This window comes from Rattus norvegicus, chromosome 9, assembly GCF_021556685.1.
Source record: "Rattus norvegicus strain SHRSP/BbbUtx chromosome 9, alternate assembly SHRSP_T2T, whole genome shotgun sequence".
In the NCBI taxonomy this organism is placed as follows: domain Eukaryota; kingdom Metazoa; phylum Chordata; class Mammalia; order Rodentia; family Muridae; genus Rattus; species Rattus norvegicus.
In genome coordinates, this window is record NC_141542.1 from 126,525,302 (window position 1) to 126,548,048 (window position 22,747).

General features: G+C 43.0%; 2 protein-coding genes across 10 annotated transcripts in view; one reads left to right on the forward strand and one right to left on the reverse strand.

Moving 5' to 3' along the window:
* Ndc80 (NDC80 kinetochore complex component) overlaps positions 1–11,452 on the reverse strand; it is a 37,295-nt gene extending 25,843 nt beyond the window's left edge. The window contains 6 exon segments of the mRNA NM_001126270.3: positions 1,341–1,443; positions 2,690–2,862; positions 2,956–3,079; positions 7,875–7,952; positions 9,531–9,640; positions 11,302–11,452. Coding sequence (NP_001119742.2) covers positions 1,341–1,443; positions 2,690–2,862; positions 2,956–3,079; positions 7,875–7,952; positions 9,531–9,631 — 579 coding nt within the window. The 5' untranslated portion in view covers positions 9,632–9,640; positions 11,302–11,452.
* Positions 11,453–11,525: 73 nt separating this feature from the next.
* Mettl4 (methyltransferase 4, N6-adenosine) overlaps positions 11,526–22,747 on the forward strand; it is a 122,443-nt gene continuing 111,221 nt past the window's right edge. For 6 of the 9 annotated variants that reach the window (XR_015628693.1, XR_015628694.1, XM_087566537.1 and 3 more), the window contains exons 1-5: positions 11,526–11,802; positions 13,165–13,930; positions 17,378–17,440; positions 20,737–21,106; positions 21,920–21,989. Coding sequence is in view for 7 of the 9 variants with exons in the window: in XM_087566537.1 (XP_087422663.1) it covers positions 13,538–13,930; positions 17,378–17,440; positions 20,737–21,106; positions 21,920–21,989 (896 nt within the window). In the remaining 2 variants the exon portion in view is untranslated. 9 annotated transcript variants of the gene reach the window in all.

Here is a 22,747-nt window from a genome sequence, read left to right on the forward strand (position 1 = left end):
GATGCGGTGGTATACACTTATAGTTCCAGCTATTCACCAAACTGCAGTAGAATGATTATTTGAGCTCAGAGTCTGAGTGCAGCCTAGGTAACTCAGTGAGATCCACTCTCAAAAAACGCAACCAACCAACTAGGCCAAGGTTTACACCAATAGCAGAGGCAGATAGTACGATGTAAAACTATGAAAACAAGCTGTTTCAGAGCTTCTGAATAGGTAGAGTTTAAAACAATGCCTATCTACAGGCATGCAACACTCACAGAGATGAGCAGAGACAGGGCTTCTCTGTGTAAACCAGGTTGGCTTTGAACTCCAAGATCTGCCTGCCTCTGTTTCCTGAGTGCTAGGACTAAAGGAGTACACTGCCACATGTGGTGACTGAGGAATTTTAGATGCCACAAATATCCCTGGAGGAAGATGTGGCTTAAATACACAGTTGCCCACCACTTAATAATTGGGTGATTTTGCTGTGTGAACACGGTGGTGTACTTATGCAGACCTAGGCAACATAGGTCAGTTTGATGCAGACCTAGGCAGCATAGGTCAGTTTGATGCAGACCTAGGCAGCATAGGTCAGTTTGATGTGGCCCCTTGATCTCGTCAGAGACATGAGACATGAGGCTGCTGCCAGAATAACACGGTGCCATTCCACAGTGAACGCTCTTTGTTTAGTAAGTCTAAGCGTGTTGGGCAGCATTACTCCGTACACTATACACTTTTATATGCTGCCTCACACGTTTATATCAGAATCATCAGAGACAGGCATGTGATAGAAATGTTCTTATCTGTGCTAATTTCATGGGACTACCATGTCGTCCACTGGTGACTGAAATGCCAGAATTTGACACATGACCGTATGGTTTATAGAGTAAACAGGACTTTGGAAGCTATGCCCAGGGCTTAAGTGCTTAATGGTAGGACCACTTTGGACTCAACTCCTAATACCACAAAACCAAATAAAATTTTATCCAAAAATAATGATTTAAGTTGTCTGTAAGTTGGGAGAACACTCATTGTACATTTCCCCCAAATTATTAAGTTTGGATGAAACTGATTTCATTTTGAAAAAAGGAGAAAATGAATTTCATGTAGAAAAACTATGGACTCATTTTTATCTAAGCTGTAACACCTCAAGAGAAGAGCTCTGTGTCAGGCAGAACCTCTCACTGCCCGCCTCTCTTATGATGCTAACAGTTGGAAGAACTGTGATTTTAAAACTGAAGCAGATTTTCAGACAAGTTGCAAAAGTAAGGCTGAGGAGAGAAACAGAAAGTCTTAGTGAGGATAAAAACAGAACAAAACCCAAATGTATAAAGGTAACACATAAATCACTGGCAAAATACCTTGATGCAGTCTGTTAGCCACACCAAGGCGGCCACAATGTGAGGCCACGTGTGAGGGGCTCCCACTGTGTACATGGAGCTCTTGGACAGTGCAAAGGGATACCTGTGAGAAACCAGGGGGGAAAAGGTGCCATCACATTAGGAAGCACAACAGTTATACTAGAAGTTTCATTTTAGAGCTCCATACACTGGTGTAGTCCTCGCTTGTTGTGAAGGTATTTGAATCTATTCTGGTGAACAGACTCATCAAGAATTTTGCATATTTATTCAATTTCACAGATTACTTTGCACCTACAACTCCTTACATTGCAGTGTTTAACAACTGAGTATAATAGACATCTCCTGAAATACTCTTATTCTCCTGAATTCAGTGTACTTCTATTACACATTTGTGATTATCTGTCACTAATCTACTTCCCTCCCTGTGCTTCTTCTTCCTTTTTTGTTTTTGGAGACAATTTCACTCTATAGTCCATAGTTCTTCTTCCTCAGTTTCCTCAAGAGTTGGGATCATACGCCAAAAGGTGTATGGTAACACATGTGGTCTGTGCTTAGTCATGTCATGGTCTGAATGTTTATTCTGCAGAATTCATGTCAGGAACTTAGTCTCCAGTTATATATGAATGATACAGAGATGAGACCTTTGGGAGGTGACTGTTACAGCCCACATGAATGAATCCATTTCTGTATTAATGGGGTAGTGAAGGAGTAGCCTTGTTAGAAATGTCATCTCTTTGACACATTTGCTCATTCTTGCCATCTAGTACCTTCTAGCATGTCATGCCCCACCAAGAAAGCCCTTCCTTATTAGAGGCTGAGTAGATGCTGAAGCCATGCTTTGGGGCTTCCTGTCCATCATAACCAAGAGTTAAGCCACCTACTCACCTGTTTCAAGCCCACAGATTTTCTGTATCAAGCAGTCTAATATCTATACATCTTACAATATATATATATGTACTTATATCCTTAATTTTATGTATGTTTTGGCTGCATGTGTATATAACATATGTGTGTGGAGGCCAAAAGAACTGTTATATGTGACTGTGAGCCACCGTGTGGGTGCTGAGACCCAATCCTGAGTCCTCTGGAAGAGCAACCAGCACTCTTTACCACCGAGCACTTTAGTTCAATGACTCCTACATTTTATGAATTACTGAGCATTTGGTGTTTTGCTATAGGAACAAAAAAGTCATATGCTCAAGAATCTATTAATTTTCCTTTCTCTTCAATTTATTCTGCAAATACTGCTCATCTTAAGACTAATCTAAACTATTGACAAGCTTATTACAAATCCTCATTTGTTTCTTCTCTGTGACCTGATAAGGCCTCTAGACTAAGGGAAAACATACCCAAGTTCTTTAAAAATTCTTGGGACCTCTTCTTCACATTTTGTATCAGGAAGTTCATATGATGGGCACAGAAAGCCATAAAGAAAGGCGAAGATCTTTAGGAAATCTTTGGTAGATGGAGCTTGTAGAGACTTCATGGATACACTATATACATAACCGTTTTCTGTAAGAAACTACAAACACCCTTATGAAGCATTGAAAGTTTTGGACTAGAAAAAATTTGGATACAAAAACACTCAATTCAGACAATTTAAATTATTGAATACCTCATAGAGTTGTCGAATACACTGCTGAATGAATGCTTTGTCATTAAGGGGTCTTGGGTCCTTGATTTTCTCAGAACTGGAAAATATACCAAGTTGACTATTCCTGGACCCATGTTCGCTAGTCCTAGAAGTGCATTTTAGAAAGTCTATATTATTTCAAGGGTATACATAACATCCACATTGTAACAACATCAACTAACATCAACCTTTAATTTTTAAATAATTAAACACAATCGTATTACTTAAGGCAGAAGGAGAGAGCATAGTATGAGTTAAAGGAGTATGTTTCAGGTATAGAACGAGGTGGAAATAAAATGTGCCCTGGGAATGGGGATACAGCTCAGTGTTTGTTCAGCAGGAAGTCCTCTGTGCTCAATCCCCAGCACCACAAATGCCAAACCGAACCAAGCTAAAGTTCCTTGTGCACCACACTGCCAACACATGCACTATCCCTGGAGGTGTGCTTCCAGTGCGCAGGTCTTCTGCTAAAGTTCCTTGTGCACCACACTGCCAACACATGCACTATCCCTGGAGGTGTGCTTCCAGTGCGCAGGTCTTCTGCTAAAGTTCCTTGTGCACCACACTGCCAACACATGCACTATCCCTGGAGGTGTGCTTCCAGTGCGCAGGTCTTCTGCTAAAGTTCCTTGTGCACCACACTGCCAACACATGCACTATCCCTGGAGGTGTGCTTCCAGTGCGCAGGTCTTCTGCTAAAGTTCCTTGTGCACCACACTGCCAACACATGCACTATCCCTGGAGGTGTGCTTCCAGTGCGCAGGTCTTCTGCTAAAGTTCCTTGTGCACCACACTGCCAACACATGCACTATCCCTGGAGGTGTGCTTCCAGTGCGCAGGTCTTCTGCTAAAGTTCCTTGTGCACCACACTGCCAACACATGCACTATCCCTGGAGGTGTGCTTCCAGTGCGCAGGTCTTCTGCTAAAGTTCCTTGTGCACCACACTGCCAACACACGCACTATCCCTGAAGGTGTGCTTCCAGTGCGCAGGTCTTCTGCTAAAGTTCCTTGTGCACCACACTGCCAACACACGCACTATCCCTGAAGGTGTGCTTCCAGTGCGCAGGTCTTCTGCTAAAGTTCCTTGTGCACCACACTGCCAACACATGCACTATCCCTGAAGGTGTGCTTCCAGTGCGCAGGTCTTCTGCTAAAGTTCCTTGTGCACCACACTGCCAACACACGCACTATCCCTGAAGGTGTGCTTCCAGTGCGCAGGTCTTCTGCTAAAGTTCCTTGTGCACCACACTGCCAACACATGCACTATCCCTGGAGGTGTGCTTCCAGTGCGCAGGTCTTCTGCTAAAGTTCCTTGTGCACCACACTGCCAACACACGCACTATCCCTGGAGGTGTGCTTCCAGTGCGCAGGTCTTCTGCTAAAGTTCCTTGTGCACCACACTGCCAACACACGCACTATCCCTGAAGGTGTGCTTCCAGTGCGCAGGTCTTCTGCTAAAGTTCCTTGTGCACCACACTGCCAACACACGCACTATCCCTGGAGGTGTGCTTCCAGTGCGCAGGTCTTCTGCTAAAGTTCCTTGTGCACCACACTGCCAACACACGCACTATCCCTGAAGGTGTGCTTCCAGTGCGCAGGTCTTCTGCTAAAGTTCCTTGTGCACCACACTGCCAACACATGCACTATCCCTGGAGGTGTGCTTCCAGTGCGCAGGTCTTCTGCTAAAGTTCCTTGTGCACCACACTGCCAACACATGCACTATCCCTGGAGGTGTGCTTCCAGTGCGCAGGTCTTCTGCTAAAGTTCCTTGTGCACCACACTGCCAACACACGCACTATCCCTGGAGGTGTGCTTCCAGTGCGCAGGTCTTCTGCTAAAGTTCCTTGTGCACCACACTGCCAACACACGCAGTATCCCTGGAGGTGTGCTTCCAGTGCGCAGGTCTTCTGCTAAAGTTCCTTGTGCACCACACTGCCAACACACGCACTATCCCTGGAGGTGTGCTTCCAGTGCGCAGGTCTTCTGCTAAAGTTCCTTGTGCACCACACTGCCAACACACGCACTATCCCTGGAGGTGTGCTTCCAGTGCGCAGGTCTTCTGCTAAAGTTCCTTGTGCACCACACTGCCAACACACGCACTATCCCTGGAGGTGTGCTTCCAGTGCGCAGGTCTTCTGCTAAAGTTCCTTGTGCACCACACTGCCAACACACGCACTATCCCTGGAGGTGTGCTTCCAGTGCGCAGGTCTTCTGCTAAAGTTCCTTGTGCACCACACTGCCAACACACGCACTATCCCTGGAGGTGTGCTTCCAGTGCGCAGGTCTTCTGCTAAAGTTCCTTGTGCACCACACTGCCAACACACGCACTATCCCTGGAGGTGTGCTTCCAGTGCGCAGGTCTTCTGCTAAAGTTCCTTGTGCACCACACTGCCAACACACGCACTATCCCTGAAGGTGTGCTTCCAGTGCGCAGGTCTTCTGCTAAAGTTCCTTGTGCACCACACTGCCAACACACGCACTATCCCTGGAGGTGTGCTTCCAGTGCGCAGGTCTTCTGCTAAAGTTCCTTGTGCACCACACTGCCAACACACGCACTATCCCTGGAGGTGTGCTTCCAGTGCGCAGGTCTTCTGCTAAAGTTCCTTGTGCACCACACTGCCAACACACGCACTATCCCTGGAGGTGTGCTTCCAGTGCGCAGGTCTTCTGCTAAAGTTCCTTGTGCACCACACTGCCAACACACGCACTATCCCTGGAGGTGTGCTTCCAGTGCGCAGGTCTTCTGCTAAAGTTCCTTGTGCACCACACTGCCAACACACGCACTATCCCTGGAGGTGTGCTTCCAGTGCGCAGGTCTTCTGCTAAAGTTCCTTGTGCACCACACTGCCAACACACGCACTATCCCTGGAGGTGTGCTTCCAGTGCGCAGGTCTTCTGCTAAAGTTCCTTGTGCACCACACTGCCAACACACGCAGTATCCCTGGAGGTGTGCTTCCAGTGCGCAGGTCTTCTGCTAAAGTTCCTTGTGCACCACACTGCCAACACACGCACTATCCCTGGAGGTGTGCTTCCAGTGCGCAGGTCTTCTGCTAAAGTTCCTTGTGCACCACACTGCCAACACACGCACTATCCCTGGAGGTGTGCTTCCAGTGCGCAGGTCTTCTGCTAAAGTTCCTTGTGCACCACACTGCCAACACACGCAGTATCCCTGGAGGTGTGCTTCCAGTGCGCAGGTCTTCTGCTAAAGTTCCTTGTGCACCACACTGCCAACACACGCACTATCCCTGGAGGTGTGCTTCCAGTGCGCAGGTCTTCTGCTAAAGTTCCTTGTGCACCACACTGCCAACACACGCACTATCCCTGGAGGTGTGCTTCCAGTGCGCAGGTCTTCTGCTAAAGTTCCTTGTGCACCACACTGCCAACACACGCACTATCCCTGGAGGTGTGCTTCCAGTGCGCAGGTCTTCTGCTAAAGTTCCTTGTGCACCACACTGCCAACACACGCACTATCCCTGGAGGTGTGCTTCCAGTGCGCAGGTCTTCTGCTAAAGTTCCTTGTGCACCACACAGCCAACACATGCACTATCCCTGGAGGTGTGCTTCCAGTGCGCAGGTCTTCTGCTAAAGTTCCTTGTGCACCACACTGCCAACACACGCACTATCCCTGGAGGTGTGCTTCCAGTGCGCAGGTCTTCTGCTAAAGTTCCTTGTGCACCACACTGCCAACACACGCACTATCCCTGAAGGTGTGCTTCCAGTGCGCAGGTCTTCTGCTAAAGTTCCTTGTGCACCACACTGCCAACACACGCACTATCCCTGAAGGTGTGCTTCCAGTGCGCAGGTCTTCTGCTAAAGTTCCTTGTGCACCACACTGCCAACACACGCACTATCCCTGGAGGTGTGCTTCCAGTGCGCAGGTCTTCCGTGCAAGTTTGTTCAACGGCCTGAGCACTCCCATGTCTGCTGACCCACTGCTGTTCCCTCACTTGCCACTACTCCTAGTGGAAAAATTGTCTTGGGGTATTAAGAGTTAACATACTTGGGGCTGGGGCTTTAGCTCAGTGGTAGAGCGCTTACCTAGGAAGCGCAAGGCCCCGGGTTCGGTCCCAGCTCCGAAAAAAAGAACCAAAAAAAAAAAAAGAGTTAACATACTTGAAGAACTTAAAAACATGGGGCCTTTGTGAAAACTCAGTAAATATTAGATCTTGTAAATATTCATTTCTATCCATCAATCCTTAGAACTGCTCTAAAAGGAGATGCTGCAATTATTTCTCTTCAGAAAAAAATCTGTTTTTATCTGTGAGCAGTGTGCCTGTGTGAGTGTGCGCCGTGTGTGTGTGTGTGTGTGTGTGTGTGTGTGTGAGAGAGAGAGAGAGAGAGAGAGAGAGAGACAGACAGACAGACAGACAGACACGGAGGACAGAGAACAGCCTGCAGGAGGTGAGTACCTTTACTTGCTGAGCCATCCTGCTGGCCCAGAAATGTTTTTAAAAATTAAAATCATTTTATTTTTGTAACCATATGAGATTATTATGACTTAAAATCAAGTTTATACGACATTTTCTTAGTTTAGTTTCCAATATAATCAATAGTGGCAGATATCTACCATAAAATAAAAGCTCTCTGAAGTCACACTAGCCTTCAGAATGTGAAAGAGTTGAAACGATGAGCGAGCAGATGGTGCCTCTCTTCCCGTCTGATTCTGAGAGCTAGGTACAGAGCACAGAGGACCTGACCATCTCCTTACAGCACAATCTGTTCATCTCCAGCGTCATGTAAAGCAGACACCACCCAGAATTTGACCAACTAACACAGGAAAACTGGATCATAACTTCTGCTTGAAAACACCTTTACAATCTATTATTCTTATTGATCTCCACGCGAATGAATGAATGTCTATAAGAATCTACTCATTAAATATAATTAAAAACCTCATTACCTTTTCCCAAATATTGAGACTTTTCTTTCAGATGTAGGCTTGTGAGTACTCAGTTTTCCAAAGGTTGACCTCTCTCTGCTTTAAAGAAAAATAGAAAATAACTTTAAAATAAATGTAAAAATACCAGTTTATGTAATTTTTATAATATGTTAGAGCTAATACATCTTTCCCACTACCCACAAAAATTTTTGAAAATCATAAGTTTTGGTTAGCTGCTATCATTGCGATGAGCCGCAAGATAGTATAATTGTAAAATGTTAAAAATTTCAGTCCATGTTTTTTATACTAAAATTTATTTATGTGGTGCTGGAGAGATGGCTCAGCGGTGGAGAGCACTGACTGCTCTTCCAGAGGTCCTGAGGTCAATTCCCAGTAACCACATGGTGGCTCACAAACATCCATAAGGGGATCTGATGCCCTCTTCTGGTGTGTCTGAAGACAGTGACAGTGTCCTCACATATAAAGTAAATAAATCTAACAAAACAAACAACAAAACAAAAAACCCACCCCAAACCCCTAAATAAAGTAGGTTTAAAAATTCATTTATATATGGATAAAAATTTTATATATGAATAAAAATATAAGAAATAATTATAGTTGCCAGCTTTGTTTGAAATTTTTTCTTTTAAATCCTACTTTTAATATTTTGAGATAGGGTCTTAGTCTGTGTTCCGGGTGTCCTAGGACTCACTATGTAGTTTGGGTCAGCCTCTGACTCAAAGTTTTCCTCTCAGCACGGTACTAGGTATAGCCATTTACGTCATACTTCCTATACTATTATAAAAAAAATGGCAATGGCAACAGTTTTGCTTTTAATACAGTTCAAAAGAAATCTTTTTTGTTGTAAGAATGTGGGGTGGTTAAAACAAAGTGCTTCAAGTATCCAGAAGGAAAATAGGCAAATAGTTCACATTTCTAAAAGCAGTAGAGCCTCATACTCTATCAATCCACGTGATTTAAGAACGGCTTATTAAGTAGCTAGTTCATATGCAGAATTTATAGGATATGGGTACACAACGGATTTATAGGATATGGGTACACAGTGGATTGGACACAGCCTTCTGCAAACTGGAGGATCAATCTCAGAGTGAAAAACTGATGTTCACCATAAGAAATTCTTTGGTTGGTTGTTTGGTCAACTATACAAGTTGGTCAACTATACAAGTTACTATATAGTCACGCTGGCTTTGAACTCACACTGAGACATCTTCCTAGAGCCTACTGAATACACTGAGCTATGTAGCAAGTCCACTTGAACACCCATCCCCAAACTTGAGAAAATAATTTTATAGTTTATCCCCAGAACAAATAAATCTACTTTGATTTTATTACTACCTTTAGTTGTTGGAAACATCTTAATAAATGATGAGTTATATCATGGTGCCTACTCAGGAGGTTATTTTCAAAGGAAAAAGAGGAAAACAAGCATTGTCAATCATTTTTTAGCCTGCTTGGTAAAGAATCTGACTTTGGGAATTGGAGTGACAACAAGCTAAAGCCTAGCGTCATGTCGGCCTTTAGATCTCACTGGCCCCCAGTCTAGTGCTACTGGGAAGAGACAACATTCACCAAGACATCACTTACACCTTTGTACTAACCAGTCCTTACTCTAGACAGGAAAGTAGGCAGTGGAGAACCATAGGTAGAGGTACTTACGTTTGAGGGGTATGAAGGCCAGGTTTATTGAGGTCCAGGGATCTTAACTCCTGCATAGAGAGGCGGCCAGCACCACAGCTGGAAACCGAACTGCGCTTCATGCTTGTAACCTAATTCGGGATTTTAATATTAGGAAAATGTTCCAGATGTAAGTAGTTCATCAAGCAACAGTTATTATCTTTATTCTCGAATAGGAAGGCAACTAAGTTTGTTTCTTTACGACAACCTTTTCCTTGTATGCTATATTTACTTGTTCATGTAAACTGACGTTCCCACAAAGAACACCTACGCAAGTTCAAGTATTAAATACACTCAAACACTAGACATGTACAATACAAGAAAGAACAATGTATGACTTCTGCATCACACAGCAAGCCATGATCATGAAATTACTCTGTTAGCCCCGAGCTTGTGTCTATTTTAATGGTAATTCATGGGCTGCCTGACAAGAAATCTCAGGTTCCTTTACTCCTCCCTCAAAATGTTTCCTTTGGTTTCAAAAAGTGTAGAAGTATTTCTTGTTTTTTTTTTTTTTTTGTTTTTGTTTTTCTTATGCCACCTTTGCTCCCAAATAACTTCACAGTGTTTCTTTGGCTTCAGCTGGTTTTAGCTCCAGAGTGAATGATATGGAGACCTGCACTAAACAGAGCAGGTTCTGAGCTATTCTAACTCCCTATGGCTACCTGCTGCCCAGACACACAGTCCTTTACAATTGAAGTCTTGCCTTGGCTCAGTCTGGTCCATTCTTAAGGCTGGTCCCTTCCTGACCTCTCTGGTCTATCCATGGTCTCTACACCACCACTTCTTTGGTCTTTTTAGGACCCGCCCCCCCCCCCCCCCCCATTGGGATTAGAATCCTGCCCAATTCTTGTCTACTGCCCAGCTAATTGGCTGATGGGCTCTTAATTAATCAACTAAAGGAGATGAAAAACAATTTTTACATAACACTGAGACCGGAGATGCTTGACCAAATCAACCTTCGGACTGCACCCAGATTTCTGGGCTTAAAAATCGGCATCTAACTACACAGTGCACAAAATCATCCCCTATCTACTTCACTACACCTGGTTTACGATTAACCCACTGTTTCTCAGCTAATACTACTGTCTCTCTGGTTTCTTTTCTTTTTCTTTTTTTTTTTTTTTAGTTCTTTTTTTCGGAGCTGGGGACCGAACCCAGGGCCTTGCGCTTCCTAGGTAAGCGCTCTACCACTGAGCTAAATCCCCAGCCCCTCTGGTTTCTAACAAAGGTAAACAATCCGGTCCTCAACACGACGTACAGGCTGCTTCCACTTTCAAAACAAGTATCGAAAGAATGTCTATGTCGAATCCTGTCTTCATCTCTGCAGCATTAGACACTATGCACTCAGCCCTCGCTTCCATAGAGGGTTAGACAGACCGCATTTTATTGTTGTTTTGTTTCGAGCTGGGGATGGAGAGCCAGGCCCTTTAGCACACTAGGCTGTGCACTGAGCCACATCCCTCCTTATTTTGACGGCTTGCATTTCACTTAATTTTACTCTCATGATTTCCCTGTTTCCCAGACCTTGTCCGTACACGGCTTTTAAGATGCAGCATTAGGACGGGAACACAGCACAGCAATCAGCTTTCCCCTGTCATTCCCCACCTGTTAGCATCCCCTACTCCCGTTGCAAACGTTGCCGGCAGAGAGCAGAGCTGGGCAGGTCCCACTCCAGCTTCCTCACAACAGTTAGCTCTAGCGCCGCGGAGCATTTTAGCACAGACAGAGCTGACTCTACCTCAGCAGTTACCTTTCTCTCGGCTTCTCAACGAGACCCAGCGCCCAGCTTTCAGTAAACTCCACGACTGCACGCGAAAACAGCCGCCAAAACAAGAGCTTTAGTCTAGGCCAACCTTGGGCGGTTTGAATTTTAAAATTTCCGCCGGCGCTGACATCAGGACTCCTGCGGCGGCGAGTACGCATGCGCGCTCCACCGCGTCCGCCCTCTTCGCCGGAAGTGTGCACGTCCGCGCTGTGACGCGCTCAGGACCCCGTGCGGGTCGTCCTCCGGGACCGTGACCGGAGGGGAATCTTGCCCTTTTTGGGGAGCTGGCGTCTAGGACGAGTAGCGAGCGCCACGGGGCCGAGCGGCCCGAGTCCTCCTGGAGTCGGGTTCCGTACAGCAATATGGCTGCGCCCTGGAACTAGGGAAGCAAGGGTTTGCTTCCGAAAAGATGGCGGCCAGGACCAGTTTTATATGAGTGCTGTTTCCACGGGGCGAGCCTAGGAGGCGGCGTGAGGTGTCCTAACGGTAGGAGAGGCTGTCGAGTGCGGTGACGGATATTTATCATCAGGCTGCCCTGCCCCAAGTGCTGTAGATTACCGCTGCCCAGAGTCGGAACTACAAGGAGGCATTGCCAGTTCCCGGACTGTGGTGGCGGGTCCCTGGGCTAAAGTTTAGATTCACGGATATCGGAGCTGTTGTGTCACTAGCTAGAGAAGTGTAGTTTTGGGCTAAACAGTCTTTTGAGGTAGAGGTTCCCTAGCGGTCAAGTGTCTCCTCAGCTCACGTCTCAACCGGGGAACCAAAATCGCAGGTATCACGAAGAACCCCATCGCCAAATAGCAGTCAGCAGACATATTAGCCGGTGTTATAGTTCAGACTTTGTGAGCAGCAGTTCATGGGGGATTATCTCATTTACTTCTCCAAACTAATGGCAACAACATAAAAGTGATCGTTTTGGTTGGGCGTTGTAGTACACGCCTTTACTTTCCACGCTCTGGAGGCAGAGTGTGTGTGTGCGCGCGCGCGCGTGTGTCCGTCCTCTGTGAGTTTGAGGCCAGCCTGGGTTCAGGGACAGCTAGCGCAACATAGTAAAGACACTATCTCAAAACAAAACAACCAAATGAAACCTCCCCCAAGCCCCAAACAACAAAACAACCCCTCCCCCCCCAAAAAACCAAACAAATCCTCAAACAAAAAAGATAACTCTGAGGCTCAGCAAAATCAAGTACCTTAGCTTGAATGCAGAACACACCTTTATTACCAGTACTTGAAGCAGAGACTGGTCGATCCCTGACAGTCTGTTGAATTTGAGGCCAGTCTGATCTACCTGTCGAGCTCCAGAGCAACCTAGTGAGACCTTGTCTACAAAAACAAAACAAAACAAAACAAACAAACAAGCAAAACCCAACACTAGCTAACGGCCAATTGCATAAGATATTTGACTATAAATGCTATTAGATGCAGCTTTAGTTTATTTCTTATTCTGTGCCCTCTTAAGGTTTCCACTACATTATACTAAAGCTATATCCAGAAATGCAGAGCATATTTTACATGAAGATAAAGAAGTTCCAGAAAATATAGTTACTGCACTGGAGCTCAGACAGATTATAAATCTTGAGGTTCTGACCTAGCAAACTAGTTAAGTTGTGTGCTTCTGATGTGCTATTCATACTGCACTTCGCTTGTCTGGAGCAGTCCTAATCTGCCCTTCCACTGGTACTGATTAGGTAGGGCAGGGATCAGAGTAATGGAATGAGTTCCGCTGCGAGCTTGTTTGAAAGCACAGCAGCTCCTTTTCCTTGAGACTCTGTGGCCCTCTCTACAGAGGTTTCTATTAGTTGAGAAGGGCGGTGTCTTGTAGGTAATTTCTGTTCTTTGACTTGACAGGACACTCACCTTTTAAGGAGTTAGTGACTTGAATACTTGGACGATGTGGACTAGTGCTTTGATTCAAGGACCAAAACAGGACCACAGAGGACCAAAGAAAGGATCAAACTGAAACTCGTCTTTGGCTAAGTTGGCTGAAAATTTTTAATGACCAATTCTGAAATTAAGTGACATTTAAAGTTCTTCATTTTTGCCCCTTAGGGGTGGCATGTATATTTAGATATAAAACCTACTGTGGGCACAAAGCACATCATCGAGATACAGGACATTGAGAACGTAATTACAACATTGGGTATCAAACCCAGAACTCCCATACCGAGCACTCCCAGCCCTTGTTCTGATTCTTGATTATCAGACCCCTCCCCCACCCAGAATGTCCGTGGTGCATCATTTGCCACCTGGATGGTTACTGGATCATCTTTCTTTCATTAACAAAGTCAACTATCAACTTTGCCAGCATCAAGAGCCTTTTTGTAGCAAAAACAAGCCCACTTCTTCTGTCTACTTGGATTCTCTTCAGCCAGATCCCGTGTCTCCTTTTGGAACTCCTGCTCCGTGCTTTGCTCCTGACGCCACTACTGTGTTAGACAAGGAGGATGGTGGAAGTTGTGAAGTGATCACCCAAAAATATGTTTTTCGGTCCGAACTATTTAATGTCACCAAACCTTACATAACTCCAGCCGTTCACAAAAAGGACCAACAAAGTAAGAAAGATGAAAATCTAGTGACCGGTGAAAAACAAGAGGTCTCTGTTTCTGTTGGGAAGGTAGGAGGTTGTTTTTTTTTTTTTTTTACAGGAAACAAATTTCATTAAGTAAATCAAACATCTTCCCATTTTCTAAGTATAAAAAAGAGTTAATAATGCAGAAGGTGTTAGCACATCCAAGAGCAGTTGTGGGTTGCCTTCCAACTTGTTGTGTGCCTCCGTTTCCCAAGTGCTGGGGTTCTAAGCAGGCGCTGTCACCCAGTTTACTGTCTAACAGTCTACTGTTTAAGGACAACACATTGCATGCTTCAAAGCCTAAACAGAGACCGGAGAGATGACCCAGCAGGTAAGGCTTATGCACCACTCCCTACAAGGCACAATGAATGATTGAATAAATAAATGTATTCTACATGCTTGTGAGAGAAACCTCAAAGAAAGCAAGAGTTTTGTGACCTCAGATTCTTCAAAATCATTAAATTGTTCTTTTGTATCCCTTCCAGGTGCGGCAGGTAAAATGAATTTATTCATCATAACTGGATTTTGTTACTTGCTTATATGCCTTTATGGGAAAACATGTTGTCACCACACCCTGCTTGTCAACCTCATTTGGCTTGCCTTTGTGATTGTACATGTTACTCACGTGACTCTTCTTAATCCTCAGAATATAAGTTGTCTGATACTCTGATTAACTGATAAAGTTGGCTATTGCATGAGACTTTAATCTGTTTCATCTGTTGGCTTCATTCTCCCAGGTCTCACTGCCAGCAAGAGTGGTAAACAATGCTAAATGTTTTTACACCTGTTTTTGCTTTCAAAATTTCTATGACAAATTTCCAATTATTCAATGGAGTTTTAAAGTACTGTCTTTTGGGAATAGGCTCATATAATAAAAGTTTGAGAGGAGGGTATTTTTGGAAAGTTTTCTGGTGATGAGACTAGGAAAGCTTCTGTGGAATGTGCATATTTATAAGGTACTTGTGTTTGAGCATATATTTTGGAGCAGCTTTCCAAAAGTTTGAGTATGATACAGTGGTACACAGTTGTAATTTGAGCACTGGGGAGGTGGAAGCAGGAGGAACAGGAGCACAAGGCCACCCTTGGCTGGCCAGTGAGTTCGTGGTCAGCTTGTGCTATATGAGATCCTCTCCCAACCCCCCCCCCAACAACAACCCCTTCCCCCCAGCACTGAAAATAGACATTTGAGCATACTACATTAGGATTAAATGGTGGGGGTACGGTTTTTCCTTCTACCACATTGATGCTTGGCCCTGAGGACTGAATTGAGGTTGTCAGGCTCAGCAGCAAGAACCTTCAAAGTATGCTTTAAATCTTTTGGGTGTGTTTCTTGAGTCCAGAGGTGACTGTACAAACTCCATTTAGATTTTGTCTTGTTAGGAGTAAGAATGAATGATTGTTAGCAAATGTGTGAGCTCTTTCCATCTACTTTTGTGCATAATGATGAAAGAGATAAGCACAGTACCTGTATCCATTGTACCTTATAATGGGTTAGAAAACTAGGAAGCATACTAAGAACAAGAGTAAGGAAGTTAACTCATAGCGATCTCTTCCACTGTAGGACGTACCTGAAATGCAGCCAGAAATGCATGGCTTTTCCTTGGACATGTTTTTCGTTTTCTACTTTTTTTAAAAGTCTTTATTTTATGTATGAGAGTACACTGTTGCTTTCTTAAGGCATACCAGAAGAGGACATCGGATCTCAAATAGATGGTTGTGAGCCATCATGTGGTTGCTGGGAATTGAACTCAGGACCTCTGGAAGAGCAGTCAGTGCTCTTAACCACTGAGCCATCTCTCCAGTCATGTTTTTCCTTTTTAACAAGCATGTATTGATTCATCTACATGTGAAGCACAGAAAAGAAAACCTTAGAAAAACCTTAGATGTATCACTGTCATTAATACAGACCACCAAGCATGTGACTTTAGCTTGGGCAAGAGGTTGGGTTTTTTGTTTGTTTGTAATGAGACACCGACTGAAGTTCAGACCGTCTTGGACTCATTGTGCAGCCCAGGCTGTTATAAATTCATGGCCCTGCCTCTGCAGTGCAGTGGTGATGGGTGGGTGCAGCCATGCCTGACAAACTGCCCATTTTAATGTGAAAGATACAGATGGGCATATGTAATTAATACGATCCTAGTGAAATTTGTCATTTCTGATATGCTAGTGAAGCTACAGTTAGCCTAATCTTACATCTTTTTGTGTAATTAGCCAACATATAGTTTAGCCTGTTGAGAATTTGATACTATGTTAATAGCGAGTCAGCAAGGGAAAGAAGTGACAGCTCTATGTTCCTGCTCTCACGCTCTAGTGTGTGGTGTAGTCGGGTGCAGGGTATTGCTAATACAATTGGTTTGTCTGTAACCCTCAGATCAATTCTAAAGGCCTTTAAACATTTCCACTTATTGTGTGTGTGTGTGTGTGCAGGTACTCTTGTGCAATGGTGTACATCTGCTTCACTCCTTTTTTTTTTTTTATGGAGCTGGGGACCGAACCCAGGGCCTTGTGCTTGCTAGGCAAGCGCTCTACCACTGAGCTAAATCCCCAACCCCCAATGGTGTACATCTGGAGGTCAGAGGACACAGCTCTGTTCTGATGAGAGTTATCTTGACTGCTCTCTAAATACCTTTTAAAATATGTTAAAATTGTCATCCTCCCACCCCAGGCAGTTTTGCTATATTGCTAAGGTTAGTTTTGAACTTGACCCTCCTACCTCCTGGCTGCTGGGATTATAGCTGTACACCTTCCCTCCCCCGTCGTCTCTCTGAACAGGGTACAGGTAGCCCAGGCTGTTCTGGAATCCACTGTATAGCAGAGGATGACCTTGAACTACCCTTCCTGCCTCTATCTTTCATTTCCTGATATTGCAGGCTTGTGATGCCATATTTGGTTTTAAGTTTAGTCTGTCTGTCTGTCTGTCTGTCTGTCTGTCTGTCTGTCTCCCTCCCTCCTTTCCTCTCCCTGTCTTTCTCCTTTCCTCCCTCCCTCCTTTCTAGTTATTTGATTTGATGTGTGTAAGTGTTTTGTCTGTATGAACCTCTGTGCACGGTGTGTATGTCTGGGGCCTGCAGAGACCAGGAGAGGACGTCAGATCTTCTGCAACTGGAATTATAGTCATGAGCCACCAAGTGGGTGCTGGGAAGTAAACCTGGGTCTTTTGCAAGAGCAATGCTCTTAACCACTGGTCCTTTGCTACAGCCCTAGATTTTCTTTGATAGCTTGTAGATGGTTCATGTTGAGAAGAAAGTTGAGAGTAATTATGTCCCATGCATGTAAACTGATTGGTAACTATGTCAACTGCTATGAAAAATCATAGTTCTTATTCCATGGGCACTAGTACCCTTTGCATTGATTTTGGTCTCAGTGGAACTTTTTACCTTTTAGAAATAGATACAATATTAAAAATGTAGTACAAAAAATAAAATCTAGCAGGTTTCAAAATGTCAGCCTTGTGATAGACAACATTATTTTTTCTTGTCATCCTCTCTTTAGAAACGTAAAAGATGCGTTGCTTTCAATCGAGGTGAATTGGATGCTATGGAATATCATACAAAGGTAGGACTAAAATATTGATCATGCAAGAAGATTAGTGTGAAGAAGTAAAAAAAAATGACCAAAATCAATAAGACTGTGTCTTAGAAATAAAGCATTTGTTTTGGTCAGAGTTAAAACTCGATAGCGGTTTTTGTTTCTTCTTCGTAATGAGCACTTTAGGCCAGTTTTATTAGCACTGTACATACTTCTGTCGGCTCAGGTGGTTGATAGACCATGACCTTGTGTGTTGTTGGTTGATGTTTCAATGTTCTTACTTTCTCACGTTTCCCTTCATGTGTTGAATTTAGTTCAGCAACAAACAGCTGAGCACAGACTGTTCTCTGACTGTATATTTGTATATATGACATGAAAACAGAGATTTATTTAGGGGTAAGAAGGGGACCAGTGCTAGGAGAGTGGAATGAGACTGTTTTATCCATGAAGTCAGCAGGGTAATGTGCTTTTGTAGAGTCAGATCGGCTAAAAATTGCGTAGACTGAATTAGAACTTTAAAAAAAAAGTCTGCACAATCTGTATTTTCAGTATTGAAAATAATGTGAGGATGAAATATATAAGATGAGAAATTATGAAAAGAATGCTGACAATTTACAGTAGGAAAAAAATCCCTGAAAATAACAAGAAAATTTCCAAAATATGAAATACCACAGTAAATATACTACAGCAATAGATGGACAGCTGCATGGGGTAGTCTACAGAGGGCCAGCTCCATGATCATATTTTGATGCCTTATCCCATGATGAATTGTTGATTTGTTTGAATTACTTATTCTAGTTAGCCTAGAAAATGAGACTTATCCTGACATTTTTTTTTTTAAAAGATTTATTCATTTATTATGTATAAGTACACTGTAGCTGTCTTCAGATACACCAGAAGAGGGCATCGGATCTCATTACAGATGGTTGTGAGCCACCATGTGGTTGCTGGGAATTGAACTCAGGATCTCTGGAAGAGCAGTCAGTGCTCTTAACCGCTGAGCCATCTCTCCAGCCCTTATCCTGACGTTTCATACATATGGATCACTGTACTTTGCTCACATTCCCCCTCTACTACCCAATCTACTACTCTTCTCTCCTTTTAGCCTTCTTGCTAGTCCCTCCTCCCTCCAAGTTGTCCCCTTTCTTCCTTCATGATGAGCACTTGCGGACACACACACACACACACACACACACACACACACACACACACACAGAGTTAAATACCAATATGCATGTACATTATCAAATCTACACTCTGCATAAGAGAAAGCATGCATTATTTGTTCCCCTTTCCCTCAGTTTTCTTCTCTTGGTTTGAACATTTGGTACATTTGGTAGGTATGTTCAGATTGCTAATATAGAAGTCATGGAATAGTTATGTATTGAATTCTTTTTCCTCCCAGAAACAACCATCATATTTTTTTATAGCTACCACTAACAGTACATAAAGGTTCCAGTGTTTTCACCAAAGCATTCTATTTTGTTTTGAAATTGCCATCCTAGTGGGTAAGAATGCGATCTTATTGTGAGTCTGTGTATCTTGCCATTTTATATTTTTACTTCCTTGTGAGAAAAGCGTTTTCTAATCTCTCCTGTGAATTTATCTTTGACCAGCATGAATTATTTAGAAGAGAACTATTATTTCATTTGCATTTGGGGTCAATCTTAGTATCATTTTGCTCTTGATTTCCAACTTAAGTCCTTTGGGGTATAAAAACAAATTCTAGTTCTTTCACCTTTACTGAGCGTTGTTTCATTGCCCACACATGAATTACCTTGGAGACTGTACTTTGTGGGGTGTGTTATATATGTTATATGGGATGTATGTTCAGTAACTGTTGGATGAAGTGCTTCTATGGGCAGTGTTGAGTACTTCAGTACTGTGCAGTTCTGTGTGTTAATTGTGTTTTTGTGTTAGTTCTACCCTTACTGGGTAGTGTTGTTAGATATTTGATCACACAGTGAACTCTGAGATCGTGTTATTTATTGGAAAACCTGTTTCTGGTTGTGGTATAGCTCAGCCCTAGCACACACTTAATCCAAGAGCTTTCTTTTTATTGTTTTGAGAATTAAATAAAGTCAACCATAGGTCAAAAGGTGGAGCAAGCAAACAGCTGATAGGGAGTGAACATAGGAAAATACCATAGAGAGTAAGAAGTCAGGCGGATGGATAGAGAGACACACAGGAAGTAAAAGGAGGGGACATTCATGTAGAAGTTAGGTCTTGGTTCTACCTCCAGTCCTATGTGCCCAGAAATCAGACTCAGACTCAAAATATATTTACATATACCTTTGCCATATAGCGCTAGGTTCTTCTCAGGTTAGAATCATAACTTAGGATAACCCACTTATTCTACCCTACATTATGTCATGTGGCTGGTTCCCTTTGCTCAGGTACCGTGCGTCTGTCTCCTCACCTCTTCCCAGGCAGATCTCCTGCCTGACTCTATCCTAGAATTCTTTCTCCTCTGGATGTCCCACTGATAGGTTTTAAAAGATGGGTTTAGAACAGCATGTTTGGTCAGTATTTCTCCCATGCTGAAAAATGTGAGCTGTGGTTCCTAGCACCCCGTGAAGGCTGAGATTTTAGGAAGTGAACAAGGTGGTCGACCATGATTTCACAGAGATGGCAGAAGGTGTAGAAGGGCCAGCACACAGAGCTCTGTGGTCGGCTTCAGTTCACAGGTGCTCTTCGTACCCCATGTCCTGTCCTCTAAGGGTGTGGTGAGGCTTTGCTGTGCAGAGTGTGTGTGGTGGTTACTTTTTTCATCACTGCATCCAGATACCTGACAGAAACAACCCAAGCAAGGAGAATGCATTTTTGGCTCCAGGTTTCAGCATTTCATATACTGAATGTCACACTATTTACTAGTGAGCTTATGTGGTGTGCTTCATTCTGTAGACTTCAAAAGTATACTATTAGTAGTCTTATAATCTCATTATAGTAAAAATTACTCTATACTTAATAAAAAATGGATTCAAATATATTAATTATTCAAATTAGAAATGTAATTATTTGAAAAATTAAATCAAATTAAAATTTATATTTGTATATGGATATTTTGTCTGCATGCATGTCTGTGTACTATGTGTGTGCCTAATGCCTTTGGAGGCCAGACAGGGTGACAGATCTCATGAAACTGTATGGACAGGTAGTTATGAGACTATGTGAGAGCTGGGAATTGAACCCAGATTCTCTTTAATAACAGCCAGTGCTCTGAACTGCTGAGTTATCTCTCTAGGCCTGGAAAAGGATTTTAAAGCCAATAACATTTGAATGTACTTCAAAAAGTTTTTTTTTTTTTGTTGTTTTTTTAACAGATCAGAGAGCTGATTTTGGATGGATCTTCTCAGTTAATCCAAGAAGGTCTCAGAAGTGGTTTCCTTTTCCCACTTGTTGAAAAACATGATGGCAGTAGTGGACGCATCACTTTACCGCTTGATGCCTGCAATTTGTCAGAGTTATGCGAGATGGCAAAGCATTTGCCTTCCTTGAATGACATGGAGCTTCAAACGCTACAGTTGATGGGAGATGATGTGTTTGTTACAGAGCTGGACTTATCTTCACGGATCATTGAAAACAACTCTAGCTTTTCCAAAATGATCACTTTAATGGGACAGAGATATCTGCTGCCACCAAAAAGCAGCTTTCTTTTGTCTGACATTTCTTGTATGCAGCCACTTCTTAACTGTAAGTAGTTTATGTGTTTTAGAACAAGGTAATTTTTCTCTTGTCTCAGAAGTTAAGAGTATGAACTTTGAATGTAAGTTCAGTTTTAACGCTGACTTTTGCTCTGTTGTTTATCTTTAAGAGAGTCTTGTTAAGTAGCTCAGTCAGGCTTTGAACTTGCTGTTCATCCCAGGCCTTGGTATGTCAATTTTGCCTTAGCTTTTTAGGTGCTAAGATTACAGGTTCAGAACTCAGAGGTTCAGAGTTACAGTGTCTTTGAATAAATCCCATAACTCTTTTGTGGTATTCCATTGTGTTTGCGTTTGTAATGAAAGTCCTATCTTGGGCTGGGTCTGTGGCTCAGCTGAGCATGCCCAAGGCCCCAGGTTAAAAAAAAAAGTACCGTACTTTTGAAATGTATTAATTTCTTGTTATCATTGTGAACATCTATTGTGTGTGTAGAGGTCAGAGGACACTTTTGTGGAGTCTCTTCTCCCCTTCCACCCTGATGTGGGTTCTGGAGACCCATCCAAGATAAGCACATTTGGTAGCCTTTATCTGCAGATCATTTTGCTGGTCACTCTTTAAACATTTTTGTCTTAACAATATTTTTATTTGTGTGTGTGTGCATGTGCGTGTGCACACGTGTGCAAGTTGCAAGTGCTTTAATTTTGGGGAGCATGTATAATTTTTGTTTTTGAAGAAGTCTGTGTATTCAGATGACGGCTTTGCTTATGAGAGTGTGGGCTCTGTGGGATGTTCTCAGTCCCTGTGTTTAGCCCTTAGACTCGTCATATACAGAGGGCGTTTCTGAAATTGTGCTTTTGATTTCAGGTAGTAAGACATTCGATGTGATTGTGATTGATCCACCATGGGAGAACAAATCGGTTAAAAGAAGTAACAGGTATGTGGGATCAGTTATCTGTCATATTGTGTTCTAGAACTGCAGTCCCCTGTACATTCTGGTTTAGTACACTAACATGCTCCTATCAAAAATTAATTTCCTTAATTCTAGGTACTTGACTTGGAGGGGATATATGTGTCTCTACATATTAGTTATCCGTAACTAATATAACAGTGTCTGCAGCTGTCACTAAGGCCTGAGCCATGCAAGGCTGACTCAGTAACACCAAGGCTTGAAATTCAGATATGTGCTACACTTGTAGTTTATAACAATGTGTTGGGAGTAAATTCATCTAGCCATCCTCTGTATTTTTAGTTTATGTCACCTCATAGGATGAGCTGGGCTAGGTACTAGGATAACATTTACTTTTAGCTACATCTTTATAACTTGATGACACTTTCCCTCCTACTTTCAATGAATGCTTCCAGTTACATTTTTCCTCAGCTTTCAGTTTTCCAGACATAATAATTCCTGTTTTGTTGTAAACTTAGACAAATTTTTCTTCAAGAGTTATCTTTAGCTTTCTTAGGAATATGCTTATAATGCGTGATAGTTCTCTTTTTAAGTTGTAAGAATTGTGCAAAGAATTCAAGTATCTATTCTGATTGTGTATGTAGTTGTATTTCTATATATGTCTATATATTTTTCTGAAATATATAGACTTGAAATATGGATTGAAATATAAAAACTTAAAATAAGAGAAAGTTGTGACTCACCATATGGACGCTGGAAATCAAACCCAGATCCTCTGGAAGAGC